At 37.9% G+C, this 24,002-nt stretch overlaps 1 protein-coding gene across 1 annotated transcript in view; it reads right to left on the reverse strand.

The window, feature by feature from the left end:
- Positions 1-22,581, reverse strand: part of LOC133529083 (crossover junction endonuclease EME1) — a 28,155-nt gene extending 5,574 nt beyond the window's left edge. Inside the window, exons 1-7 of the mRNA XM_061866703.1 lie at positions 22,119-22,581; positions 21,947-22,039; positions 21,120-21,314; positions 20,020-20,150; positions 19,632-19,805; positions 18,843-19,083; positions 12,886-12,991 (exon numbers count right to left, since the gene is read on the reverse strand). Of these exons, the coding sequence (XP_061722687.1) occupies positions 12,886-12,991; positions 18,843-19,083; positions 19,632-19,805; positions 20,020-20,150; positions 21,120-21,314; positions 21,947-22,039; positions 22,119-22,164 (986 nt within the window). The 5' untranslated portion in view covers positions 22,165-22,581. The remainder of the gene's footprint in view (positions 1-12,885; positions 12,992-18,842; positions 19,084-19,631; positions 19,806-20,019; positions 20,151-21,119; positions 21,315-21,946; positions 22,040-22,118) is intronic.
- Positions 22,582-24,002: the final 1,421 nt, after the last annotated feature.

Here is a 24,002-nt window from a genome sequence, read left to right on the forward strand (position 1 = left end):
AAAAACGAAATTTCGGCTCTCTACAAGCTTGTTAATAAATACATAAAAAAAGATTACACAAATTACAGATACAATACAATCGAAAAACATCTGAGCCACGCTGGAAGTACGAAAAAAGCATACAGGGAGCTAAAAACAAATAAAAATTGGATTGACGGACTAAAACAAGGCCAAATAACCAAAAACAACCGTAGCGACATCATCTCTATAGCTACTCAGTTTTATGAAGAATTATACAGTGCTAAAGGACCGATAGACCTCAATAACATAAACAAATGTACTACCAGCAAAGGTAGAGAATTAAATAGACCTGAAATAGAAGAAAGCGAAATCCTAGAGGCATTGAAAAAATTTAAATCAGACAAAAGCCCGGGCTCAGACAACATAGCAAACGAAGCTTTGAAAATAGCCGCCCCCATACTAGCAGCACCCTTAACAATTTTTTTCAATTATGTCCTTGAAACTGGAGAGACACCAGCTCAGTGGTCTGAATCAAATATCATTTTGTTATACAAAAAAGGCGACCCAAACGATATCGGGAACTATAGACCAATAAGTTTACTCCCAAGTATCTACAAGCTATTTTCCACAATCCTTACCAAAAAAATCAGCTCTACATTAGAGAAAAAACAACCCATAGAGCAGGCAGGATTTAGAAGGGGCTTCTCTACAATCGATCATATCCACACACTGGAGCTTCTTATAGAGAAATACCAGGAGAAAAGAAGGCCGCTCTACTTAGCATATATCGATTATAAGAAAGCTTTCGATTCAGTGTCACATAATTACATTTGGGAAACACTAACAACGCAGAATGTGGAAAATTACTATATACGAGTCATCAAGAGCATATACAAAAATAGCAAGAGTAGAGTTAAACTAGAAACAGCCGGTCCCTGGTTCCCTATCAAAAGAGGTGTAAGACAGGGGGATCCTCTATCTCCTACACTTTTTATAGCTGTACTAGAGTCAATAATAAACAAACTTGACTGGAAAAAACACGGTATAAGAGTCAAAAATAAGTACCTAAGCCACCTACGCTTCGCCGACGATCTGGTCCTTATATCAGAAAAAGCAAATGAACTACAGTATATGGTAGAGTCTCTAAATTGTGCTAGCAAAGTCGCTGGTTTGGAAATGAACCTCTCCAAAACTATGTTAATGTCCAACAGCACCAAGCTACCAATATATGTCGACGACGAACCACTTGAATATACTGAAAAATATATTTATCTCGGCAAACAAATTAGCTTCGATATCTCAAGCAATTACCAAGAGGTGGAACGCAGAGCACAGCTAACTTGGAATAAGTACTGGAGCTTAAAAGAAATATTTAAGAGCAATCTGCCAATCAATCTAAAGACCAAGGTAATGAATACTTGCCTCATACCATGCCTGACCTATGCTTGTCAGACATGGAAGTTTAACAAGGATTTACAAAATAAAATTACTACGTGCCAGCGCGGAATGGAGCGCAGTATGTTAAATATAAAAAGAATAGACAGAATACGCCACACTAAAATCAGAAACATCACCAAAGCAACAGATGGCTTGACATATGCTCTAGCACTGAAATGGAAGTGGGCTGGACACGTCGCGCGCCTTCAAGACCAGAGATGGACAAAAATTGTCACCGCGTGGAGGGGACCACCAGGCAAAAGAAAGCAAGGGAGACCCCGAAATCGGTGGGAGGACGAAATCAAACGTACAGCGGGTCCAAACTGGATGCAAACTGCAAAATCCAGAGACGATTGGTTCACCTTGGAGGAGGCCTTTACCTGCAGAGGGGTTCTTGCAGAATAACTCACAGGAAAACGAAACAAACAATAATAATGCTATCATATTTTTATAATTCTTAAAATTCTAACAAACTTTTTTCACGATTCTTACCTACTAACAACAACTACTTTTTGTAATTAAATATAATATTAGTGTAAATTTAACTCTGTAAGAAATAAAGGCTTTTTTATTTTTTTATTTTATTTTTTATTTTATTTTATTTATACTTTACCCAGATTGTCATTGCGATACGTTCTTCAATAAGGCGGCCCAAGTTTAGCCCCATCGTACTACAAGTTAAATAGATTGTAGTTTAACCATAGGTATATTTTTTTTTTTTTTTTTTAAGAGTTTTCCGTGTCAGTTGTAGACACAGGGCCCTCGCTAATGATACGGGCGACCCTGTGCCCGCGGTGACATATGCGTCATGTGTTTGTGATTATTTGGTGCCAAATTTGGCAACATCATCACGGCATGGCATTAAGTTAAAAATTGCTAAATGAAATTACTGAATAAAATTACATAATGTATTGCTGGATGAAATTACTAAAAAAAAAAAAAAAAAAAAAAAAAAAAAAAAAAAAAAAAAAAAAAAAAAAAAAAAAAAAAAAAAAAAAAAAAAAAAAAAGGGATAATTGTTCAATGAGTTACAGATGTAAATTTGATTGCAAAATTAAATTACTGATTTGAAATGACGCCGTATTTCATTCTGATTTAATCGTATTTAATTCTTGATTCTATATTAGTTTTTACTGCTGCAATTCGGGGACATTTATGGTCAATAGCTGTGTGATTGGTCTCGTGCTTTGTATTAAATTTAGTATTGTGTTGGTGGCAGTTGTAACATTTGGGTTGGTTATCTTTGTTAGGGCAGTTTTTGTAATTGTGGGTTTGGTCAGCACAGTGGGAGCATGGTTTAGTATTGGCCTTGCAGTGGACACGAGTGTGCCCAAACTGCAGGCAGCTGAGGCATTGCATGAAGGGAGAATGCTCCGATGCCTGAACACGTTGGTGCTCGATGTTGATCCTGCCCAGTGCCATAATGGCCTTCCACGTAGCAGGATGGCACTTAAGCACCGCGTTGTACAGGTTCCCGTTCCTGTTGCTTGTGACGAAACACAGCTGTAGCCCTTGGTCATCGCGCAGGGTTTCCTTCACCGACGGGTTCTGAGAGGATATAATATGTATAAGTTCATCCCTGGGGGTATCCTTATAAATCCCCTTCAGAATCACCATCGGCGAGAGGGTCCTGGCGGGCTCGGCTTTTAAGTTTGTGGTGGTGGTAAGCCTGTGCAGCGTTTCGTCACGCTGTTTTTCAGTTTCAAATTCGATGCGGATTTTCTTGTTAGTGAGTGGTTTTATTTTGGTTGGCGCATAACTTTTTTCTCTGAACGAGATCCTGCTCCGCAGAGTGCCCATGGCCTCAGCTGTTGTAGTCGCTGTCTCTACCGTCGCGACAAGTGCGGGGTAGGTCATCTGTTTGGTTTGCAAGGGTTTCTTCAAGGTTTCACTATAGGTCGGGCGTCTAGATTCAACGGAGCTGCCCGAATCCACTCCGCCGATCGCATTCTTGACCAGTTCGCCAAGGGCCTTCTGCTCCTCGCGAATCTGGTCAAGTTGCGCTTGCACAGAATTTACGATATCCTGATGCACTGGTTCAGGAGGTCTGTCATCAAGGTCGGTTTGGACCCCCCTTGACGACTGATCTGTAGGAGTAGGTGTCTGCAGCAAAATGTTCCGGATCTGCGCACGCATCTGATTGGCGTAACTCGCGAATATTGCCGGGACATTTTGTGCAGAGATTTTAATTTGTCGCTTGTTCTCGACGGTTATGCTGCGATGGGTTTTGGTAGTCTCCAAGTTTTCGAGGATCTGCTTACACTCGAATTCCAGATCTCCGGCTAACTCATCGATCAGCTCCAACACCGGGTGAATGTTGTCGCGCGTTGGCGACGGAGAACGTGCTTGCTGGGCAGGGGGGCCCGGCAGTGTGGTGCTGAAGACGTCTCCGAAGTTTTCCGAAAGATCCAGATTGTTTAGACTTTCAGAGCTCATTTTTGATGATTATTGAAGTTAAAGTGAAAATTGCGATACTGAAACTACTTTGCAAGTTAGATGTTATTAAGTAAAAGTTAAAACAAGTCAGAAATCAAAGATGTGAAACCAATTACAGTTAAAAAATTTTACAAAAGTGCAATTTACTTAAAAGTTCAAAGAGAAAAATTGAAATATCTCAGCGATGGGAAGTCGCTAAGACATACGACAAGATGCAAAAGATGACACTTATTAAGGTCTATTAGAAGTAGTAATCAGAAAAAATTTAAATCTAAAGATGTTAAAGTTATGAAATTTTAAGCGGGAAATTTTAAAAGGCCAAAAAGTGTTTATTGAAGATTTTTCAAAAAGTATAATGAAATTTTAAAAAGTTGATTCAGATATAAAAGAAGATTAATTTTTAGAAGTAGAAAACACAAGAAAGAAGAAAATCGGAGTAGTAGTTGGGAAGTTATGAATTTATTAAGTTTGAAGATTTTGAAGAGATGACGAAAAAACAGAAAAAGTGGAATATCTCCGGAACCAGAGGGGTGCCGGAGGTGGGGATAGTACCAAAAGGTCGGGCTTAATTAGCTTTATATTTATTCCGAGTTTCATGAAATTCGGGTAGTATTTAGTTAGTTTCGCAAGGCTTACCATAGGTATATTTATACCTACTTACAAAATTTCACAACACACCATGATCACTCCCAACTTACTGATACGGTACAGTCAAGTGTAAAAATATGGGTGTACACATCTTACTCAAAAATATGTCCCATAGCATCTTATTCCAGTGTAATAAGAGCGTAGTACCATATTTATGAGATGATTCTTTCGATACATATTTTTGCACTTGACTGTACAACGACAACCGAAGCTGAGACATCATTATTTTTTGCAGTTTTTACCTATATGGTAATTAATATCAATCAATCAATCAATCATTTATTATTTCGTCACCATAGGTGTAAAATACATTTAGTACAGGTGATAGGGTGTTTGGTATTAGGGTGTAATAGATACAGTATAATATGAAAATGAAAAACAATATTACGTGGTAACAACAAAAACAACTTGCGTCGGGCAGCGCAGAATAAATTCCGTCTGGCTCGCGGGCGATGTCGACGGAACGGCGCGCAATAAGCGAGCGCACGAGTCTCGCGTCTGTGTGCGCGCACTCACACTTAGATAGCTCCGGCTCCCGCCCACCGCAGCGCGACAGAAACATAGCTTCAAAAATTCGAGATTTGAAAAGTTGCTCAGCTAGGAATTGCTCTTAAATACATAGAAAACACCCATGACTCAGGAACAAATATCCATGCTCATCACACAAATACATGCCCTTACCAGGATTTGAACCCGGGACCATCAGCTTCGTAGTAAGTATCATTATAATTATGAACTTGCAACGCTGTGCTACTGGTTGTCATTATTAAATCAAAAGAAGACATTTTATTCTGTTAAGTATTAATGAAATTAATGAAACATACTTGTAAAAGCTTGCTACTATCAAAGAATATAACGTAGCCTAAATATAAACAAGGCAATCCTAATTCAAAGAAACAAAAGGGTAAATTTCTGCAAATCTTCGGTAGATATGATAAAGGTAATACAGGTAAACAAATTCAACAAAAACACATGTACGGGGCCACGGAAAAAAAAGTATGCAGCTGCAGTTCTTATCAGTTTCGGACTTTCGGCACATTAAAGAGTACTGTTTATTTCTAGATTGAAGGTAATAATGACATATTATTGTTAGAGTGTTTTATTGTATGACTAACAAGCTAAGCCAACATACCGGGTTTTTTTTGTAGATAAGAAGTGCAGTTGCACGTGCAGACAAAATGAAACAAACAATATACATGAGTAAAACGGGGGGCGTCATCGCGTAAACAGTGTTTTAAAACGCTCCCATATAAAAAAAATAATTTAACCGGTTTAAAGTTAGCTATTTACCATAAAACTTTCATCAAAATTATCGTAATTAGACAGTGATTGTGTAGTACTTATAGTTTGTTACAGTTGTGTCAAAATTAAGGACAAATCATATAAAACATTTAACAGCAAAAGTTTGCGGGAATTAGGCGATCGCGTTGAAGAAAACGCGTAAGATCTACTGAATCGTGTGGCGCTTGTGCCGTTCTGGACGTTAACTCCGCCGCGGCCATTTCCGAGAATCTTTTGATGACCTCGGTCTAAATTTCGAGTCAGTGGTAGTTTTGAGAATATATAATTGGTCATTTTACTTAATTATGGCTCCTGTAAAGTGCGCTCGCTGCGACAAAGCACCCAACAGCAAGGAAATTTTAGTCTGCTCCGCTTGCAAACTCATGTATGACATTGAATGCGCAAGTGTGACCTACGCACGATGGAGTCTTATGAATCCGAAGCAAAGAATCAGCTGGAAGTGCTCCACATGCTGCGAACAAGCCCTGCGGGCTGCACAAGACAATAGCAGTAGCGTAAGTACACGCGCAAGGACGAGCAAGCCCCCAAACGAAGTTCAGGTGGACGTGCCGGCACCGGCAGTTAAATCGGACGGGCCGGCATCGGTAGTCAAATCGGACGGGCCGGCAAACTCTTCCGAGTCTCCAGTGAGCCCAATTTACAGCGAGAACCAGATGTCTACATTAATATCCGAAATACGTCTACTTCGCGCAGATATCCATACAATTCGAGAGGAAATGACGCAATTCCGTGAAGAAATGAGAACCGAAATAGCATCCTGCAAAACCAACGTGTCAAAGGTGGAGCAGCGGGTGAATAATATAGACGAACGTCTGTTAGCGCTGGAGGGCTGTAGGTCACAGACAAACGAACTTAAAGCAACAATTGAATGCTTAAAGTCGGAAATGAACGATAAGGAGCAGGATTTGCTAATCAATGACGTGGAGATCGTAGGCATCCCTGAGAGCAACGGCGAAAGTATTGAACACATGATATGCCTACTTGCCACCAAAATAGGTACAACACTGGCGGCAACCGACATAGCTGAGGCTTACCGGAGCGGCCCGCGGCGCATCGAAGCGAGCGGCGCGGAGCCCGCGCTCCCGCGACCCATTGTCGTCCGATTCGTGCGGCGAGCTGTTAAGGAGCGCGTGCTACGGGCCGCACGAGTGCGCCGAAACATGTCCACCACCGACCTGGAATTGCCTGGTAAAGCGAAATCGGTGTACATGAACGAAAGACTTACTAAGGAAAACCGCCGGATATTCAAGAAAGCCAGAGAGGAAGCCAGTAAACGAAGCTGGAAGTACGTTTGGACAAGGTTTGGTAGAATTTACGTCAAGCAAGCAGAGGGGCGGCAGGCACATCGACTCCGCAATGATGAAGATTTCTCCAAGGTTTTTATTGACAGTCAGATGGAGACCGATGAGTCCTAATTTAGTACAAGTTTGCTTATTATCCTTGTTTTGTTTAAACTCAATTATTACGTGTTTTGGAATATGTAAATGTACTACATGGTTGTATTACATAAAAAACGGCAACCCAGCCAAAGGAAACCCAATTGCTAATTGTCTATGTGTATTTATTAGCTTCAATATGAAGTTTTTTATACCATTATTTTATATAGCAGGGCAACATATGAAGTATCTACAGCAATTTAAATTAACTAATATCTCACTTGCTAATTTTACACAGTTTTTCTTTCTTATTGATTCAAGTGATTAATGTAAAAAATAAAAACAATTCTAAATTAATTCTGGGACTATTAAACATAAGATCAATCAATACAGGTAACGATGAATTGCTATGCTCTATGGAAATATATAAACCCGACATACTAGCTCTAAATGAAACATGGTTAAAAAGTGGAACAGAGAAATGCGCTCCGGTGGTGCCAGGGTACAGTTTTAAGCACTCTCCGCGCGCTGGTGATAAGCGCGGGGGTGGTGTGGGCTTCTACGTAAGGCGCGGAATGCGCGCGCGCGTGCGCCCGCATCCGAGCTCATCGCTCGAGCAACTATGGCTGGAGGTGTCGCTCCCGGGTGGGATACGTATAGCAGTTTGCTCAGCCTACAGGCCCGAAGCGCTATCTGTGGCAAATGCTATTGAATCACTCGGCGAATCTGTAAGTGCTTTTGCTCATTGTAACCATGTTTTTATTCTAACTGATTTTAATGTAGACTTACTACATCCGAAGAAAAAAACCGCTTCTGAACTTTTGACTTTTCTTTCTCAGCTAAACTTACAACAAATAGTGCAGGAGCCCACTCGTATAACTGACCACTCTGCTACACTTCTGGATCTAATTATTACTGACTCCGCTGACTTGTGCCAAAGTGTCAATGTGTACCATAATCCTTGTTTGAGCGATCATGCTCTGATTATTTCCGAATTCAATATTAAAAAACCGAAAGAGACTAAACGTTTTATCGATTATAGACCTATACAAAAGATTAATGATTTAGAGTTTAATTCTGACCTCAGAGATTTGCCTTGGACTGATATATTGAATTTTAGTGACATTAATGCTATGGTTAATTGTTTTTATGACTTGCTGCATAAATTATTTGATAAACATGCCCCGAATAAAAGAGTCCGTGTGAAAGAAAAACCGCGACCATGGCTCACGGATAACGTTAAGCTTATGATGTCCTTTCGGAACAAAGCATTGATGAGAGCTAACACTACCGGCGCAGAACCACATCGTAATTACTATAAAGCTTTGCGTAATCTTACTAACTCGGCGATTGACAGAGAAAAGGAAGCATTTTTCACACATTATGTTAATAATAATATAAAGAGCCCAAACAAAATGTGGAGTTACCTAAAACGTTCTGCGGTACTTGGCACAAGCGACGTCGGTATACCACATCACTTAAACAATCCAGACACAATTAATGATTCTTTTCTTGACATACCAGGTAATGGACATACTGATCTCGATACGTATAATTACTTTATTAATAAAAAATATGGAAGTATCGAATTTGACCTAACTGAATGCTCGGAAAATGAAATTATGAAAATAATTGCATCAATCAAAACCAATGCTTGTGGAGACGATTCAGTTTCGATAAAAATGTTACGAATGACCCTACCTATAACTCTCCCTATAATAACGGCCATCATTAATAAATCCATTTCCTCGAAAATTTTCCCTACAAAATGGAAATTAGCAAAAGTAAAACCGCTGCCTAAAGGATCAAATGTAGAGTCGTATAAAGATCTTCGACCTATAAGTATCCTGTCAGCTCTCTCTAAAATAGTGGAAAGAGCAGTTTGTGCGCAGCTGACAAAATATCTAGAACATAACAAAATTCTCCCTAATATACAATCTGGGTTTCGAAGCGGACACAGTACCACAACGGCTCTTGCGAAAGTCACAGATGATATATTATTAGCATCGGATGAAGGAAAAAGTAGTATTTTAGTATTGTTAGATTTCTCAAGAGCCTTTGATTGCATCAATAAAGATCTTTTGTTGGCTAAAATGTCTTATTATGGGATTTCGTTTTCGGCACGAAAATGGTTTTATTCGTACCTGTCAAATAGAGAACAGTATGTCCTAACCGAAAATGAAGAGGGCCAAGAAGTACGATCCTCGGTAAAACCTGTAAACAAAGGAACGCCGCAAGGGTCCATTCTAAGTCCAATTCTTTTTACACTTTTTACAGCTGATCTCAGTAATAGACTAAAGCATTGTTCCATTCATTTATATGCAGATGATACGCAAGTTTACCTATCGTTTGATCCACAAGAGACCGGCCAGGCAGTGGAACAAATTAACGAAGATTTAGATATTATATCTCAGTGGGCAGTTAATAACAACTTAGTTCTTAACCCAACAAAATCCAAATTTTTAGTCTTAGGAACTAAAAATCAGTGTGATCGTGTAGCAAGCCATAAACCTAATATAATCATCAACGGACAGGTGGTTGAAAAAGTACACTCAGCGAAAAATTTGGGCCTTGTAGTTGACGAGGAATTGCGTTACATCGAGCACATCAATGCAAAAATCAGAAATGCGTTCTACAGACTGAAAATTTTGTATGGCGTAAGGAACCATTTAACTGAGCCAGTCAGGTTAATGCTGGTGGAATCACTTGTCCTGTCACAGTTCAATTACTGTGATGCAGTCTACGGGCCAAGAATATTTGCCAAAACTGCCCAAGCTATACAAAGAGTACAGAACGCGTGCATGCGATTCTGCTACTCGGTGCCAAAAAGAGCCCACATCTCACCATATCTTAATAAGAACTGTATACTTAAAATGGCAGGCCGAAGAGTATTGCACTTATCCTGTCTTATACAAAAAACTGTAACAACCAAGAAACCCGACTACCTTTATGAAAAAATTAACTGGTTAAAGGATGAGCATCATGTGAATACACGCAGTAAAATACAAAATAAAATATCCTTACCGCACCACAAAACTGTTGGGTCTGAAACACTTAATGAACAGTACCTTTTTTTTTCATGTCTTGCCCTAGCTAATAGTCTTTTTTTTTCTTTTCATGCCTTACCCTTGCTAAGTCAACTTAGATTTAGTTGTTAATAAATTTTAAAATACTTATATATATTTTAATATTTACTTATAATTAGGGGTGAACTGAAAACCAGCGCTGTGACAGCCAGTCTGCAAATGCTTGCTAACATAGCAAATGCTGAGTCCATCCCTTTTGTCACACTATTGTTTGCATAATTTGGATAGACTTAAGAAATTATGTTAATTTTATTGTTGCTGCTCTTCTATTCAACGTGTCTACTTGTTTGTTTTTCTTTTAACGTCTTTGTATTCTTGTATGTTTGTGACAATAAATAATTATTATTCTTATTCTTATTCTTAAGTAGCTGTGGGCTTTACCTTTTGTTCGTGAAGTTGAAAGAAGTGACCGCGATGTTTTGTTTTACAATTTGTGGTATTTTTTATTTAATCCCGAGGTGGCAGTTTAGAATTTTGAACTCACATTCATTGTCATTAGTTACTCCTGACATCACAGTTGGTCTTCTGACACACAGTGTTGTGGTATTATTTTAGCAACCCGTTTATTAAAGTAGCTATTCATTGTAATTAATGTTTTGTTCTATTCATTTATTACTCATTCATATTTAAAAGGACTTACTATTGGAAATAAATTTTAATTCAAAAGTAATGAAACGGAATTAGAGCTATGAATAAAAAACTCACGATACATTTTTATTCGTAGCTCTTAGAGACCGCATCGTATCTTCACTCAACGTCGCGGGCGGACCGAACCGGCGTGTTCTTAAGATACGTGAAGCCGTGATCACGCCTACACGGATCTACACGGATTCACGTACTCTAATTTCACGTAGCCGAATGTCACGTGTGGAACGGACCAGAAAACCGTTGCCGTGAAACACGAACCCGGGCGCACGGCTACGGGTTCACGAATCACGGACACGACCGCGAGCCCTAATTCTTACCTACACTATTTCTACATACCAGCCCCACATACTCATACACGTACATTAATAAACTATAGTACAGGAACACACAAATACACAAAGATGTCAATATAGAGCTGTACCTAAGAAAGGTACATTATGTTAGTAGTGACCGACCCCAATCTCTCCCAGGACCAGTCTGAAAATCAGCGCAGAGCCCTCTGGCACTGCACATGCTGAGATTGGCACCCTTTGCCACATTATAGATTTAAGTTGTAATTATTGTGTTAATTTAAGTTAATTAGTTTAAGTTATTTTGTATTTTTTAGCTATTTTCACAGAAATTGTAAATTTTGTTGTGTGGCAATAAAGATTTTTTTTTTTATTTTTATTTATTTATTTATAGCTGATATGTGCACATCAATGTCCTGCACTTGTGTTTTGTCCATTTTTAAACTGTTTGTGGAGTCTGTTTTGAAAAGAGTTCACTGAGGGTGCTCTGATTACGGATTCGGGCAAACTGTTCCACACTTTAACTACGCGGTTAGACAGGAAGTGTCGTCTTGGGTTGCTGCTACTCTGCGTCCGTGTCAGCTTCAGAGAATGTCCTCTCAGTCTGTCACACATATTCCGAGTGAAAATATCACTTAATGCTCAGTATTTTGTATGTTTCTATTAATACGAAAGTGGATTGTAATTATTATAGGAATTAGAAGCATTTAAAAATTTGTATGAAATCTGTTTTTCGCTCCAAAAAAAAATCGAAAAAAGTCAAAAATAGCTGAATGTACCTAACATAGCTATGGTTAATATACATCAAATGATGTAAAAATATTTTCCATAATATTTTACAAATATCCATAGAGGAAAATGGGGACTACGTTTGTATGGAGAAACGGCCGTCCCCTTTCCTTACTTCCCTTCCTCCTTTCCTTTCCCTTTCCTTTTCACTTTTTTCCTTTTTCCTTTCCTTTTTTTTCTTTATTTCTTTCTTTTTAGTAACTTTAATTATTTCTTTATTCATTATATTTTGCTTTTCTTTTTGTAAGAATTCGATATGTTTTCTGAAAGAGATACGTATTTATATGGTATGATATGACATTATATATCTATATTTATCAGATGTCTATAAAGAAAACTAGCTGCTGTATGTAATTGCATGATTTCTATCGTAATCTAAATTGTATTTCTTTTTCTTATTTAATGCATGTAAATTATAAGATGTAATGTTTTGAAAATATATGTCCCACCGAGTTTCTTGCCGGTCCATATTGGGATACTCTCCTCCAATTGAGGGGGGATTTAAATCTTCTCGGGTCAGAGGTTTAGGGTTAGAGCCGGTATAGCTTTATTTGACGTTCATTGTAATATGCCTACTTGAATAATAAACTATCTTATTTCTTTATATATTTTTTCTTTCCTCGTTGCCTTCGCTGCTCCAAGTTTGTCAAGCTCCATTCTTTTTTTTTATGGTAGAGGAGGCAAACGAGCAGACGTATCACCTGATGGTAAGCGATTACCACCGCCCATGGACACCTGCAACACCAGAGGGGTTGTAAGTGCGTTGCCGGCCTTTAAGATGGGAGTACGCTCTTTTCTTGAAGGTTTGAAGGTCGTATCGGTCCGGAAATACCGCAGGCGACAGTTCATTCCAAAGTTTAGCAGTGCGAGGCAGAATTCCTTAAAGAAATAAAATAAGTCTAAGTTGCTTACTTAAACGGTTCCTCAGCTATGGCCTTGGTGAACTGTACAATCAGTAGAGCCAGTTCGTTGGGCGTGTCTACTAGAGCCGCGTCGCACCCGGCGGTCACCAGCAGATCTGAAATAGAAACTCTATTTTGACCTAGAGTCAGTACCCCTAGTGTAAATTTGATCGACATCATAACGTGACGAACGCGTTTGCGTTAAGTCTCATTTTGTATAGGATTTTGAGTTTCCAAAACGTCCCGCTTGGCGCGCTCTTTCTAAATCCAATACAAAATGAGACTAAACGCAAACGCGTACGTCACGTTTCGAAATCGAATTTATTTACACTAGGGGTACAGACCAGGCTAACTACACGGCATTCACAATACAAGTGTTGCATTATTATCATTTATGTCAATGAAAATTATGACGATTCTAATGATACTACCTGACTTTGTTCTATTGAAGTCGACGCAAAATTAGCTTAGCAGACTAAATCAGTCTCAAAATTTAGAATCTGATTTTGTATGGTTACTGAATAATTGTACAATATCTTATACCTTTAAACGAGCAATTCTTGTATATATATATATATATATATATATATATATATATATATGTATATATATTTCTGTGATCTCGGAAACGGCTCTAACGATTTCGCTGAAATTTGGTATATGGGGGTTTTTGGGGGTATACAATCGATCTAGATTAGTCTTATGTTTGGGAAAACGCGTGTTTTCGAATTTTCATGCGTTTTTCTTTCGACGCAGAATATGGTCGCTAATTTCGTATTGCCGGCCACTATTCGTCTGGTCCAGCGGGTTAAGACGTGGACTACTAAACGAGTGTTACGGGTTCGAATCTCGCCCGGTGACTAACTTTTGTTTTTTTTTATATGTTCAAGTTTATATATAATTTTTTAATTTTTGTTGTTTTAGACAAGTTTAATTTAGTAAAAAAATGTAGTTAAGATTATCACCTATAGACCACCATATTACAATAAATAGTTATAACCGAGCAAAGCTCGGTCGCCCAGGTACTTATAAAATTAAGAGGCAACAGGAGTGGTCATTTCTCCATACAAACGTACTCTACTGTTTCCTCCGTGGTTTTTGACGCTAGAGATATTATGCTTACTTTACTCTTTGAGCTAGAGCAATGATTTTTTCTTTTCTGCTTTCTGTTTTGATTTTTTTGATATTTTTGTTGGCACTTCAAATAATCGTAAAAATGGCCTATTTTACTACGCCGCAAAGAGAAGCATGGTATTCAAAACTGACATAAATCAGCCTAAAAGCTAAACAGTCCAACACAGATCATTTAATTACTATTTAGACCTCAAAATTTCGTTACATTTGGTTATGTTTTGGAGGAGGAAACAGTCGAGTACGAAACATATTTTTTTGAGATTTTTATACAGAATTTTTCGCCTAACCTAGCATTGTCCGTATCGCACTAGTTCTAGGAGAGTTAGCGAGATGGATATATTCACCTAAAACATTTAAATCTCAACTCCCGTAACCTCTTAAATATCCTCTTTCTATGTTCCAGGTTTTTGTTTAGAAATTATATAAAATCTATCCTAAGTACTTCCCCGGGACTCAATTACCAAATATCTAAATTGGTTCTGCAATTTAAGATTGAATAGGACACAGTGTTTTTCGCATTTATCGTATTAATAGGGAACCAGTGTCGGAACCGGTTTATAAAATACCGGTAAAAACCGGTTTATTTCGGTTTTCCTTCGAATTTTCATAGGAACGTGAACGTTTAAAGAACTTTATTGTTACCTAAAAAACCCGATTTTTTCGACGAGCGACTAAACGGCCGGTCGGCGGCTTGATAGGGAATATAGCATTGACATATACAGAGGCGTAGCAAGGGGGGGGCTAGGGGGGCCATGGCCCCGGGCGGCACATGAGAGGGGGCGGCAAAATACGGTATTTAAAAATATATAAAATTGAGAAATCAATATTTTCAAATCGTGCCACAAAACGAACCAATGAATGAATGACTTTATTTCATAAGCACCGTGGGAGCGCACGGCGCGGGGCGGCTGTGCGGGGGCAGTCAATCGCTGCCGGAGTGCTTACACCGCCGAGCATACACGATTGTTCGCTGGGCTACAACCGCGAAAATCGAAGTTCGTCAATTGCGGGCATTTTTCTCTGTCACTTTGATTACGTCTTAGTGAAAATAAAAGAGATCTAATCAATCTAATGCAGGGCGCCCTTGGCGCCATCATTCGCAAAAATAGTCGGGCGTAGCCCAATGAACGTGGTGCGATACGCGCGATTAAATGCCGGTGGCTTCGTTACCCTCATATTAAAAGAGTCGGGCATAGCCTGACGTATGTTGTCGCGCTGCGGGCGATCGAATAAGGGGCGCCTTTTGCGCTTTCATGTAAAAGCATTGGGTGCTTTGCGTGCGCTGCTGTGCTGAAGGCACCCTGGCACAAGAATAATGTAAAATGATTTTAAATAATTGATTATGAAATTATAACCCCAAAATTAATTAAATAATAAACTTTCAAATATAAAAGCAGACTACTGAAAATTGCGCTCTAAAACGTATGAAACAAGAAAACATTCTCATCTGAAATAATCATTTACCTTAAAAATTATCTGTAAATAAAAAAAAAAAAAATTCACCACACCAACGGGTAAAGGCTCTCTTGATTGTTCAAAAACGAATGAGAAAGTTGCATTTTATCCACATGCATGTGAGGCAAAGTAATCATCTTGCAAATTGTGAGTTGTAACCTAATGTTAATTGGTCGAATTTACTTTTAAATGATGATTTCCAATGATAAATGTATTATTACGTTCATTTGAATTTGATTTGGTTTGATTTTTTTGGTATTTCATATCATAGTTAGTATTTTCCTCGCATTGGTGTGGTGAAAAATGTTGTGTTTACTCGGAGGCAAAGTCTGTTTAACCCTCGCAACGGTCACGATTCCACTGCTCGAACCTTTCGCAATTTTTGAATCTTTCGCTTGCTCGGGTATCAATATTAGCACGAGCGGTTAAACAACAACGTTGCCCCCTTGTAAAACAAATAACGATTACTTATTCGCTGTAATGTTTTTTTACCAAGATGTAAAAATAAATAACGTGTCGTGTGCAGAAAGCACACACATTTTTGTCGAATTTGATCAAAAGTAAAATTTTTTTGCTCCTTATGACGTCAGGAATACGTGGTTAAAATCTGTCGGGTTACTCGTTCCCACAGTGTATTCAAAAATTAGTAAATTATGTTACATTGTATTTCTTTATTTAAAAGATGTAAATATACAATATTTTCTCTGTGAATATTTCAGATGAGATTTTTTCTTTTTCCATGTTTTTATGAGCCAGATTTTCAGTAGTCGAGTTTTGGTTTTTGAACATATTTTTGTATTTTACCACTTTTACCCAACTTTGTCTAGTCAGGTCATAAGTTATGTCACAAAGGTTTTGACTGATAATATGTAATACAAAGTTTTTGATAAAAAAAGTAGCCATGATTTGAAAGCTTGATTAAAACGTATTATAATTGTTTTAAATATATCGCGGCTTTATTTACCACTTTTGGGATTGTCGTTAGACGCGAATACCCGTCTGGATTGTGAAAAACTATACTTCACAAAAGGGAGTAAAAATCAGTGTCACATAGATAAAATAGGTACAAATGTTTATTTGTATGTACCTACTTTATTATAACGCTATTTTATCACCAGCATTTAGTTCTTCGACAAGTCTATACTTCAGCTAGTACCCTTCATACTTAGGGTAATTTTCAGTAACATGCTTATTTTTGACTGCCATTCAACGAGTATGTTTGGTAAAACATGTACAGTTGCAATTTTGGCCGTCCAATACACATAATTTAAGTATCTAATGAAAGAAAAAGACCCAACATTTGTTTTATGTACGATTCAACCATGTAAAACAGAAAAATAAATAAATAGGGTTCAAAACTTAAAGAGGCCGCGTATTTTTTTCATGATTTTTTATACATTTGCGCTTACTTGTAAAGCATGCTGTGTACACTTGTTTTGAATCTCGTGCTAATTTTTAAGCCATCATATTAAATATTTTTTCATTTCATTTTCATTTTCATCTGTTTAGTGTACCTAATAAAGTAAAATAATAAATTTAATACCATTTCCTTCGAATATTACATAGAATAATGCAAAACTGTACCTATAACTTTTTTATCAGTAAAAATCTTGTGACTGAACTTATGACTTGTACTAAGTGATGTTGATCGTAAATTGGGGCGGCAAATTTCTGATCGGCCCCGGGCGGCAAACACATACGCTACGCCGCTGGACATATATATCTAAGGACGGACCTTACGGACAATAAGAATGGGGCCAGTACAGCGGTGTCACGCACACGAATTCGAGCCAATCGTGCAGTCTCACGCCGCAACGCGATTGGTTGATGAGTTCGCACCACGCGCGCGATTGGTCGCAACTAGTTCCGTTAGACTACACGATTGGCTCGAATTCGAGAGTGACACCACTGACTAGCGCCATTCTTAGTGCCCGTAAGCCACGTCCTTAGATATATATATATATATAGATAAAATCTTTATTCTACCACAACCTACATGCTTTGTGACACAAAGAAATAACCAGAGACAAAAAGAAAATTACAAGAGAATGAATAAGTAACATACAATTTGACACTAATATCAATAACATTGTATTACGTGTCTTATTTTTAGATTAGTAGAGATATTAGTAGAGGGTCATGTGTTGTGGTAAAGAATAGGCGCTGACTCAGCATAAATGCTGCGGAGACCACAGCGCTGATCTTCCGTCAGAGCCTTAAAACCTACACTAATAAACGACCAGTGCAGTGCTAGTCAATGTACTATGCATATTACATATATTTGTACTGTAAGTATGTAGATACTGTAAATATTTGCAAGAAAGTATGACACATAGTTATTATGCTTATTAATTTATAAGATGTGAACAGGTGAAGAATTTCCAATAAGGAAGGGTGTTCGTCAAGGTGACCCGTTATCCCCAAAAATATTTATTGCAGTTCTTGAGAGTGTTTTTAGAAGAATGAACTGGGAAAACTATGGGCTCAATATTCTAGGCAGAAAACTAAATCACCTACCTAAGGTTCGCTGACGATCTAATACTAGTATCAGATAACCCGACAGACCTGAAAATCATGTTAGAAGAACTAGACACATAGAGCAAACTAGTTGGCCTATCTATGAACATGTCAAAAACAAAACTAATGTCAAACAGTGCTAAGGCACCAATAGACGTTAATGGAAATGAAATAGAGTATATGAATGAATATGTATACCTAGGACAAGTAATAACACCGGAAGACCAGACGGACAAAGAGCTGCAGAGGAGAACCACAAATGCCTGGAAGAAATTTTGGTCGTTGAAAGATGTCCTAAAAGCCAAAGAAATACCTACAGGACAGAAATTTAAAATTTTCAAAAGTTGTATCATACCAGTCTTATCAAAACAAAAATTAAATGTTTGCCAGAACAACATGGAAAGAACCATTTTAAATATAAAGCTAAGAGATGGGGTGAAAATAACTACCATAAAAGCAAAATCCAAGACCAAAACCCTATCATCAGTGATCAAGCAACAAAAGTGGAGATGGGCTGGCCATATAATGAGGGAAAACAAAGATAAATGGACTAGAGAACTTGTGGTGCACAAGATATAACACCAGAAAAAGCGGGCCACAACAGTACAGATGGTCCAACGACCTAAGACTGGAGGAAAAGCTTGGATGAGTGTTGCAAGAAATAGACCAGAATGGAAGACTTTGGAAGAGGCCTTCGTCAAGGGACGAGTTGGAGTTGCCGATGGAAATGATAAATAAATATACTTACAAATGTAAAAACTTGAATAATAAAGGCTATTTTTATTTTTATTTTTTTATTTTAATTTATAAGATGTGAGCGCAAGTGGATATTAGGTACGAATATAGGGAAAGTAGGATTACCTGTCAACGCCATCTCCAGCTCAATCTCCGTGATCAAATCTTTATTCTGCGTTCTCCGACTAGCCGCCTTGAAATAATCCTTGACCCCGTGCACGACCAGCGTAACTTCGCATTCGGCTAACACTGCCGCTTGCTTGATGTGGTTAGAGAGAGATCGGTCCCGGACGAAACGGGATATTTCCGATATTGTGTTTATGTATAACGCTCGGTGGCAACGTTGGCGGGCTGGAGATAGTTCTACCTACATTAATAATTAATTAGTTCATACAAAGATAATTTGAAATAGATGTGTATTTTCAAAGAAAACTTTGTAGCAACGTAAATTTACTGCCATCTTTCGACACATAATTAATACTTTTAGAACGCTCAAATCGATCAAAAAGTGGCGCCATCTTACCGCCATGGTTATTGCGCTATCGCTCGAAACGATGCTGCTATACGTTTGGCCTTTGATCTATTAGATGGCGCCACTTTTTGATATTTAACAAATTAAACACATATCAGTGAAAGAATAAGGATCAAAGTCAAATGGCGTCAAGATTTACGGATCGGATCGCCTAGCAAGTGTGATGAAAATATACATTACAGCCCTAGAACGAAATATAGGATTTACGAATCGCATCGCCTAGCAAGTGTGATGAAAATATACATTACAGCCCTAGGTCGAAATTTAGGATTTACGGACCGCATCGCCTACGTATACACCTTTTGCAATAAAGATTTAAAAAATCTATGATTTATCATTCTTTTAAAATGAACACTTAAAAAGGTTGTGCTTATTTGCTGTACCTGACCGTTAGCGGCCGTTAGCGCCCTCGGTACCCTCCGGCTCCACATGACCAGGGCCGGATCGCACAGGTCCTGAACAGCTTCGATCTTAGCACCGACCGCACCCGCCTCTCGGGTCACATCTGCGCAGTACCATTGATCGAGCAGGGACGGGTGCATTTCTATATGCATGTACTGAAATAATAAAATGCCTGTAAGCTTTAACTTTTTTTCTACTTGTTGACTGTACTGATTGAATTAAGATTTCGTATACCAAATTATAATTGCGTACTTTTGATGTATAGGCTCCCAACCATAAAATATCTTTTGATACGCTGTAGTCAACTATAAAAAAAAATACCAATCACGTCCCGCTGCGCTCCCATAGAAAATGGAACTAAATGTTTACCTTCATGCACTCCCCGGGCTTGTAGACCTTGTTGGCTTCAGCAGCAGCCGCCTTAGCTGCTCGCTCGTGAGCCAACTTTTGCTTCTTGGCTTGAGCATCAGCCTTCTTCTTGCTTTTAGCATCTTTGTTTCCTAAACAAAAAACTAGAGCTATATAAAACAGACAGCATATTGAGCTAAACTGCTACTACATACACTTCGTTTTTTTAGCATTGTAACAACGTAAACAATCATGGTGTGTCTTTTTATTGAAAAACACTTTTGAAAAATAAGTTAAAGCAAATATGTAACAATTATATATCATGTGTGTATTTACGTTGTTTTGGTTTCATCGTGAGGAAACTGGACTAATCCCAATAAGGCCTAGCTTACCCTCTGGGTTGGAAGGTCAGATGGCAGTCGCTTTCGTAAAACTAGTGTCTACGCCACTTCTGGGGATTAGTTGTCAAGCTAGCTCTACCGCTAGCTCCCATGAGCCGTGGCAAAATGCCAGGACAACGCGAGGAATATGATAATGGTTTCGTAAGTAATAGTTACTATTTTTTTAAAGCGGATGTTATCATTGTTTCCATTTTTTAAATGCTAAAAAACCATTGACATATTTCTAAGGACGGGCACTTAGAATGGTGCTAGTTCAGCAGTGTCACTAATGAATTCGAGCCAATCGCGCAGTCCAACACAACTGGTTGCGATCAATCGCGCGCGTGATTCGAACTCATCAACCTACCGCGTTGACGCGTTAGCCTGCACGATTGGCTCGAATTCATGTGCGTGACACCGCCGTACTGGCCCCATTCTTAGTGCCCGTAAGGACGATCCTGAGATATATGTCAATGTAAAAAACGAGGTATAAACTAAAAACGGTAAGCGCGTAGAATTTCGTATAATGACCTGCTATTTCCTATCTTTATCACAAGCAGATAATTATATTTCCGTCCCGCTCGCACAGTGGCATTAACTTCTGGCATCACAGGTGGGACAGCAATATATGTGTGGTGGCCGAACGAAAGATGTTTTTTTTGCCCAAACAGAAACCAAACGCACTACCCAAGTACCCACTAGGCCAGACAGGTTGTCAAGGCTAATATTTAGAAAACTTACCAGCACCCCTCTTGCTGCCGCTAGAGCATTCAGACCCTCCGTAACCACTAGAGCTGGTACCAGTGGAGCTAGTAGCACTCCCGGAACTAAGAGAGGCCACTGGCACAGTAGTGCTCCCAGAGCTCAAAGTGGCCACTGGCCCACTCAGCTGGACCGGAGGTAGATATTCGTATGGGTCGCTGTAGGGTGAGAGGTCTGTAAAAATGTTAAAATTTGTAAACTTTTAATTTGTAGGATTGACAGGTAAAACCAATGCTGGCGCTATCTGTAAAATATTTAGGCACCTCACCTTAGGCACCTGTATTTCAAATATAGATGAATCATTGGTCAGTGTTCGAAAGGATAATTGTCAATGATTGTTATTTTTATTAATTATTAAGACTTTTTATTAAGACTTTATTTCGGACATCAAAGATCCATATGTTAGGTACACTATTACTTATCACTATGTTAGTATTGACAAAACAATTATGCCTAATAATTATAGTTTGATAATAACCTAAATTTAAAAAATGGGGTATGTTTAAAATGATGAGTATCTTATATTTCAATGCTTAATCAAAATACTAATCAATATTAGGTCAGTTTTTATTTGTTGCCCAAATCATTCTTTGAAGTAAAAAATAATGAAGATAAAAGAGATGAAGAATATAAATAGAGCACCATCCATAGGTAGGACAATTACCCGATATTTATCAGATAATTATCGCGATAATTATCTGGATAAAGTCGAACCCGACATTGGTTCCAGAGAATCGTTTGAGGCGTAGCGTTTACGAATATTTTTTCTTGATTTGTTAAAGTAAGTAAGCAAACAAGTAACTTACATGGTTCATTATCAGGTTCCATATCCTCCTGAGTTAAATCTACACACTGTTCTTTGGCATCCTCTTCATCCTTCTTCATAAAATTTAAGCCATCTGAAAAAAAGTTTGAATGTCAACATGCCGCAAATAATTTTAAAAAACTTTTAAGAAATGAGGTTTACAGTATTCTCACCATGGCTACTGTGGTCACTATCATCCGATAATACGTAAATACTCATTTTTATTTCGATAAATTATAAATAACGCGTGAAAACAAGGCATTAATTCGCAATGAAATAACGGTTTTCAAATGTCAAGTATTACACTCATTTTCGTAACTTTGATACAAAATTTAGGTGCGTTATTTTATCATAAAAGACTTTATTAATAACAACATTAAATCTATTTTCAAATAAACTTATTTCTAAATGTAAATGAAAAATAGTGTAAAACAGGCAAGCCATAAGGGCTGTCTGCCTTGTCTCAGTCTCAGAGAAACCGAAACGGTTACTGTCAAACGTCAAAGTGACAGTTGTTTGTAGTATTGTCAGGTATAAGAAAACTTTTACCCTAACAAAAATAAAATACTGTTATGAATAGTAAAGTGCAGGGCCCGTACATTTCATGCCGTTGACGTGAATATGACGTAATTTCATATATCATATACAGGCAGGTTTTTTTTTTTATAAATCTGCAAATGTTGATAGCTAACATATTGACGCGTAAAAAAAAAAACTTGTTACACTGTTAAAAATCAAAAATATGAATCATTTAATAATAAACTAACAATCTATTACTTTGTTGCGTGACAGTAAGACTTTGGTCAAGTATCTATATCAGTTAAGAAGTTAAGAGGTTGACAAATGATTAATTATTGCGAAAAGACTACTTGGAATCATACTCTATGTAGCGTGACGTAAGTTTTCCGTCAACGGCATGAAATGTACGGGCCCTGGTAAAGTGTATGTGTGAAACATAAAATAAAAACGTAGAAACTGATTTCATCATTCCTGAAATCTATCTATTATATATGTATTGCTTTGAAATACTTATTAAAATGGCTGGAGGTGTAACGTCTCTTAGAAAGTATATTTTAAGGTGATATTACGTTTTATTACAAGCTTTTATTTAACTTGCAATGTTTTAGTAGGAGACCCCGTATTATGGCCGTAATAAAGCCGACTCTAGTTAAAAAAAAAAAAACAAAGCGCACGTGACACTTCAGGGATTTGCTTGCGTAAGCTTGTTCGCGACTGTCATGGTATAAATCTTAAAACCGGTCAAATAAGTTTGTCAGAAGAAAAGGGCGCGAATTTAAATTTTTCTATGGGACAACAATCTTTCGCTAATACATTTTTTTTTAATTGAAAATGGTTTGACGGGCTGTATATTCTCTATATAACAAAAATATTCTCTAATAAATAAAGGGTAAATTAAGGGGTTGTTTCGTTTCCATAATTGTATTCTCCAACCTTCTAGATTTTTACAACATTTATTAGGCAGGAATCTAGGTATATTTCGAAAAGCATATATGAAATTCATTTCATACACCATCTTTCACAATAAATCCTCACTTGACCCAAAAATGCGGTCAATCTGTCCCTAAATCTTCATAACAAACGGCAGCTTATGAAGCGATAATAAAAAGGCTGATTTGACAGCGCGACAAAAGCGCGTATTGATTTCCCATAAGCCATCATATAAATCATGCCTCAACCCCCACCCCTAGCTTTGGTTTCAGAAATGGAACGCTTACGGGAAAAACGTTACTAACTCCACCTCTACCAGACCGAATTCAACTCTATTACGTTCGAATAAGATATCAAATTGTTTGTAAGTATGCAAACAGAAAAAATCGTGAATAATGACAATGTTAACTTTTTAATTTTGTAACGACACGAGTTCGAAGCATAGAAAGGGAAAACTTTTGCATGTATCGTACTATATTTAGTCGGAATTTAAACCCTATTTACATTATTTTTAGGTCGATTTTCCTGTTTATCAAAACACTCATTTACTTGTAAAACGTTTTTTGTAGAATTATTCAGTGTTTTCCCAGCATAATACTGACACATCA

The sequence above is a fragment of the Cydia pomonella genome, chromosome 20 (assembly GCF_033807575.1).
Source record: "Cydia pomonella isolate Wapato2018A chromosome 20, ilCydPomo1, whole genome shotgun sequence".
Lineage (NCBI taxonomy): Eukaryota > Metazoa > Arthropoda > Insecta > Lepidoptera > Tortricidae > Cydia > Cydia pomonella.